This window comes from Coregonus clupeaformis, chromosome 38, assembly GCF_020615455.1.
Source record: "Coregonus clupeaformis isolate EN_2021a chromosome 38, ASM2061545v1, whole genome shotgun sequence".
NCBI classification, from domain to species: Eukaryota; Metazoa; Chordata; class Actinopteri; order Salmoniformes; family Salmonidae; genus Coregonus; species Coregonus clupeaformis.
The window spans coordinates 6,569,809-6,576,377 of record NC_059229.1 but is presented as its reverse complement, the minus strand read 5'-3'; the positions used below and the strand labels follow the sequence as shown (position 1 = coordinate 6,576,377).

At 41.7% G+C, this 6,569-nt stretch overlaps 1 protein-coding gene across 1 annotated transcript; it reads left to right on the top strand.

Moving 5' to 3' along the window:
• Positions 1 to 202: 202 nt before the first annotated feature.
• Positions 203 to 6,278, top strand: krt99 (keratin 99). Its single transcript, XM_045211681.1, is given in 8 exon segments — positions 203 to 406; positions 2,403 to 2,501; positions 4,209 to 4,291; positions 4,515 to 4,671; positions 5,023 to 5,184; positions 5,310 to 5,435; positions 5,735 to 5,954; positions 6,160 to 6,278. Coding segments are annotated over 8 exon segments (1,170 nt in total).
• Positions 6,279 to 6,569: the final 291 nt, after the last annotated feature.

Here is a 6,569-nt window from a genome sequence, read left to right as displayed (position 1 = left end):
TTATTTTACCTGTCGCCTCCAACTCGGAAGAACGCACTTTAACCTCCCAGGACGCATCGCCAGACTATCTCTCGCCATGTCCATTGTAGCCAGTCGCAGTAGTAGCCGTAGCTACAGCTCACGTAGCGGTGTCGGTTCGAGTGGCCTCAGTTCTACCGGTGGGATTCAGTTTTCCAACGGTTTGGGAAGCGGTAGGTCCCGTATGAGCGTGTCATCTCTTGGGAGCAGTCGCGCGCCGAGTGTATACGGAGGTGCGGGGGAATACGGCACCCGTATCTCTCAATCCTCTTTCTCTATGGACGGGCCAGGCCAGATCACTATCAGCGCCAACGAGAAGCATACCATGCAGAATCTGAACGACCGTTTGGCCACCTACCTGGAAAAGGTAAGGAAGAGTGACGGGGATGTGGATGGAGATTAAGCTATGAGCAAATTGTCTTTAATCATTGTTATCAAGCATTTTTGTTTTAAATAACCCCTTTTATCAATACTATCCACAATGTTCAATTAAATGTGATAATACAGTAGGCTACAGTAAATTGACCCCATACATTAATACATTTTGGTTTTAAATAACCTCTTTCATCAATACTATCCACAATGTTCAATTAAATGTGATAATGCTGTAGGCTGCAGTAAATTGGCCCCATAAATAGATACATTTTTGTTTTAAACAACCCCTTTCATGAATATGATCCACAATGTTAAATTAAATGTGATTTACATTTAAGTCACTTAGCAGACGCTCTTATCCAGAGCGACTTACAGGAGCAATATAGGGTTAAGTGCCTTGCTCAAGGGCACATCGACAGATTTTTTCACCTAGTTGGTTCAGGGATTAGAACCAGCGACCTTTCGGTTACTGGCACAATGCGCTTAACCACTAAGCTACCTGCCAGATTTAGTTAATGAGCAAATTATATTCAATCTTTGTTATAAAGCATTTTTGTTTTAAATAACCCCTTTTGTCAATACTATCCACAATGTTCAACTAAATGTGTTTATACAGTAGGCTACAGTAAATTGACCCCATACATTTATACATTTTTGTTTTAAATAACCCCTTTCATGAATATGATCCACAATGTTAAATTAAATGTGATAATGCAGTAGTCTACAGTAAATTGACCCCATAAATATATATATATATATATATATAAAACACTTTTACTTAACTTTTAACTTTTTAAAAACGATTTATTCCATCATTAACTTTTCTAATTGTAAAATTGCTATTGAGAAGAAACAGTAACCTATAGTTTGCCTGTATAGCTCCAAGGAGAAGTCTCATTATTATTAAAAGAAACACCTGTATTACTATTATAAACGCATTCCTAAATACATAATCAGGACCAGTGGTGGAAAAACTATCCATTTTTCATCCTTGAGTAAAAGTAAAGATACCTTAATAAAAGATGACTCAAGTAAAAGTGAAGGTCACGGAGTAAAATACTACCTGAGTAAAAGTCCAAAAGTCTTTGGTTTTAAATATACTTAAGTATCAAAAGTAAATGTAATTGCTCAAAAATACTTAAGTATCAAAAGTAAAAGTATAAATAATTTCACATTCCTTATATTAAACAACCCAGATGGCACAATTATTTATTTACATTTTTGTGCGGATTTTTGTGCACACACCAACACTCTGACATAATTTACAAGCAAAGCGTTTGTGTAGGGACGACCAGGGATGTTCTCTTGATAAGAGTGTGAATTGGACCATTTTCCTGCCCTGCTAAGCTTCAAAGTGTAATGAGTGCTTTTGGGTGTCAGGGAAAATGTATGGAGTAAAAAGTACATTATTTTCTTTAGGAATGTAGTGGAGTAAAAATAACAGTTGTCAAAAATATAAATAGTAAAGTAAAGTACAGATACCCAAAAACCTACTTAAGAAGTACTTTAAACTATTTTTACTGAAGTACTTTACACCACTGATGAGGACAATGACATAGCAGGATTTGATCATTTATTTTAAATTCCATTATGTTGGGGATTATCTAATGGGAGTGTGCAGATTCACATAACATGATGGCATGCGCCCCAAATGGCACCCTATTCCCTATGTAGTGCACAACAAAGCCCATAGAGCTCTGGTCAAAAGTAGTGCTCTATATAGGGAATAGTGTGCCATTTCTGATAGACCCATGAACTGAACTGATTCCCTCCACTAACATCTAGTTTGCCTGTAAATCTCCAAGGATAAGTCTTATTATTATTAAAAGACACACCTGTATTACTATTATAAACACATGTTCCTAAATACACAATGAGGACAATGACATAGCAGGATTTGATCATTTATTTTAAATTCCATTATGTTGGGGATTATGTTATGGGAGTGCACTGATTCACATAACGTTATGGAATGCGCCCCAAATGGCACCCATAGGTCCTATGGCAAGTTGGAGCTGCAGATCAAAGAGTTCTACGAGATGAGATCACCGACTCACAAGAAGGACCTCAGTGGGTTCTATGCCACCATCGCAGACATCCGCAACAAGGTACTTCTGGGTAATGTAGTTTTAATGTAGCAACCCACTGGGCACACACTGGTTGAATCAACATTGTTTACATATTTTAGCAAATGTATATAAAAAACAACAACTTAAATATCACATTTACATAAGTATTCAGACCCTTTACTCAGTACTTTGTTGAAGCCCTTTTGGCAGCGATTACAGCCTCAGTCTTCTTGGGTATGACACTACAAGCTTGGCATACCTGCATTTGGAGAGTTTCTCCCATTCCTCGCTGCAGATCCTCATAAGATATGTCAGGTTGAGTGGGGAGCGTTGCTGCACAGCTATTTTCAGGTCTCTCCAGAGATGTTCGATCGGGTTCAAGTCCGGGCTATGGCTGGGCCACTCAAGGACATTCTAAGACTTGTCCCGAAGCCAATCCTGCATTGTCTTGGCTGTGTGCTTAGGGTTGTTGTCCTGTTGGAAGGTGAACCTTCGACCCAGTCTGAGGTCCTGAGCAGGTTTTCATCAAGGATCTCTCTCTGTACTTTGCTCCGTTCATCTTTGCCTCGATCCTGACTAGTCTCCCAGTCCTTGCCGCTGAAAAATATCCCCACAGCATGATGCTGCCACCACCATGCTTTAACGTAGGGATGGTGCCAGGTTTCCTCCAGACGTGACGCTTGGCATTCAGGCCAAAGAGTTCAATCTTGGGTTCATCAGACCAGAGAATCTTGTTTCTCATGGTCTGAGTGTCTTTAGGTGCCTTTTGGCAAACTCCAAGCGGGCTGTCATGTGGCTTTTACTGAGGAGTGGCTTCCGTCTGGCCATTGTACCATAAAGGCCCGGTTGGTGGAGTGCTGCAGAGATGGTTGTCCTTCTGGAAGGTTCTCCCATCTCCACAGAGGAACTCTAAAGCTCTGTCAGAGTGACCATCGGGTTCTTGGTCACCTCCCCTGACCAAGGCCCTTCTCCCCGATTGCTCAGTTTGGCCAGGTGGTCAGCTCTAGGAAGAGTCTTGGTGTTTCCAAACTTCTTCCACTTAAGAATGATGGAGGCCACTCTGTTCTTGGGGACCTTCAATGCTGCAGACATCTTTTGATACCCTTCCCCAGATTTTTGCCTCGACACAATCCTGTCTCAGAGCTCTACAGACAATTCCTTCGACCTCATGGCTTGGATTTTGCTCTGACATGCACTGTCAACTGTGGGACCTCATATATAGACAGGTGTGGGCCTTTCCAAATCATGTCCAATCAATTTATTTTACCACAGGTGGACTCCAATCAAGTTGTAGAAATATTTCAAGGAAGATCAATGGAAACAGAATACACCTGAGCTCAATTTCGAGTCTCATAGCAAAGGGTCTGAATACTTATGCAAATAAGGTATTTCTGTTTTTGTTTTTAATAGATGTGCAAAAATGTAGCTTCGTAATTATGGGGTATTGTGTGTAGATTGCAGAGGATTTTTTATTTATTCAATCAATTTTAGAATAAGGCTGTAACATAACAAAATGTGGAAAAAGTCAAGGGGTCTGAATACTTTCCTCTAATCTAAGTGATAGATTAGAGGAGTAATTCCTATTGTCTCAGTATTTATCTTGTTGATCGTTGAAAAACTGTGCCTTGTTGTATATGAATGAACAATAGACATGACCCAGATCTGCTGATCTAAACACATGATATCCCATACATAGATGACACTGTTATTACATTCCATTGACTGTGGCTGTCCTCCTGTTCCTAGTTTCATGCCAGGTCTGTGGAGAACTCTCAGATGATCCTGCGGGTGGATAATGCCAGACTTGCAGCTGATGACTTCAAGATGAAGTAGGTGCACCTCCTCTCTGTACTGTACACAGTTTCTGTACTGTTTCTGTTTGTAGCTCTTGGCCTATAGGTTTGAGATTGAGTACATCCAATCCTCCCAGATCTACAGAAATGCTTATGGGGTAGGCAGGGGCTATGGATCAGTATACTGTTGGACAATTTGTATCTTGGTTTGTTGTGAGATGGAACTAATCAAGCTCTCTCCTCTCCTCAACCCGTATAGGTTAGAGAAGGAGGCTAACATGCGTATGACAACGGAAGGGGATGTGGCTCGTCTGAGAGGAGTCCTAGACAGCTTTACACATGCCAGAGGAGACCTTGAGATGCAGATTGAGGGGCTGAAGGAGGAGCTGGTCTACCTCAGGAAGAACCATGAGGAGGTAACCTCCGCAATTCTCCTCACACACTCAAGTCTTAATGCTTGTGCTGTTGGCTGAAGTGTCAATGTGCCAGGACAGCCACGTGGTTTTTTCATTTGGACACCATGTAGTTTTTGCAATGTTTTTGCACTTTAATGTATTTATTAATTCTCAGTGGGTTTGAGACCTTTCCATGTTTGGCCACAAGGGGGCAAAACTCAACCACAACAAATCTAGGGCAACGTCACAGTTATTAGTACTCAAATATACAGTAACTCATTGTTTTTAGGTACTTTTAGCCTTCCCTGTGTATAAGTAAACTACAAATCCCAGGTATTATGACACAATTTGTCCCTCTTTTCCTGTTGTTAGGAGATGCATTTGATGCGGACACAGCAGTGTGGTGCTGTAAATGTGGAGATGGACTGTTCTTCCTCATTGGACATGAGCAAGGTGCTGGAGGAGATGAGGACCCAGTATGAGGGCATGGTGGCGAAGAACCAGAGAGATGCTGCCGAGTGGTTCGAGAGCAAGGTGAAACAACCTCTAAAAATAGGACAGGGGTCCTCAAAGTGTGTGGGCCCGGGTCCCTAAATGTGTTTTGTGAAGTGGTACTATACTTTTGACTAATACGGTGTGTGTGTGTTTGTGTGTGTCAGGTGGAGGTGTATCAGAAACAGATCACCACCAGCACCACAGAGGTGAAGACCTCTCAGTCTCAGGTGACCGACCTGAAGAGGACCTTCCAGAGCCTGGAGATTTAACTGCATTACCTGTTCACTCAGGTATGATGTCAAAACATCTTAGTGAATCAGCATCCCTAAACATATAGCATTTATCTTTACCCTATCTCTGTTCCTAAAATATGGAATTCCTGTATGTGTTAAAGGAACATTACACTCCAAAATCAAAGTTTGTTAGATGTTTTCAGACCTCCACTGTGGTCTAATGTCAAGGTGTTCTAACTCCTTTATGCGCACCAATCTAACTATCTCTACCCTTCTTCATCTCCCTGTTCATCAATTTCTACTTCCTGCTCCTTTCTTCCTTCTCCATCTTCTTCATCCCTTACAAACATTCCTAGAAGGGGTACCTGGAGCAGAGCGTCACTGATATAAATGGTCGCTATGGCTCCCAGCTGAGCCAGCTGCAGGTTCATATCAACAACATGGGGGAAGAGCTGCAGCAGCTCAACGTCAGCATCCAGCAGCAGGCCTCCGAGTACCAGATCCTCCTGGACATCAAGATGAGGCTGGAGATGGAGATCGCTGTGTACCGGAGGCTGCTGGATGGAGAGGGACTCAGGTGAGAGGGGTTAATGGAGGGGCAGGAAAGAGAGGGAGGGGGAAGGGCTGGGGGATAGCGAGATGGGGGAATGGAAAGAGCGGAGAGAGTAGAGGGAGGATGGAGCAAGATAATAATTAATCAAATGAATGAATCAATAAAAGAATCAAGTGTTGTTACCCATAATACACACAATTAATTAATTAATTAATTCCTGTTTTGTGGCTCTTTCCACAGAGTACAACCCACACATGCAGAAGCGTGTGAGGGTGATCGTGCAGGAGATGGTGGATGGGAAGGTGGTGTCCACCTCAGTTGATGAGAAGGTCCAGGATATGAACTAACTGAGAAGGCCAGATAGTTCCGGAATCTGGTGAAGCGGTATACAAATATTTCATGGTTGCATATTGTAATATTTCCCTTCTGACAGGATTGCATCAGCTGAATGATAACTGATGTAATTTACTCATGTTACCTTATAACCCTTTTATGGCTCTATCATATGGCAAATTCAATATAATTTATAGAATGTGTTTTTCCCGTTCTTCCATTCTTTGCCACCAGGTGGCATGTCTCTCATTTAAACATCTTTGGTCATCCCAATTAAAAGTGAAATTGATCTCATTTGAGTAAAG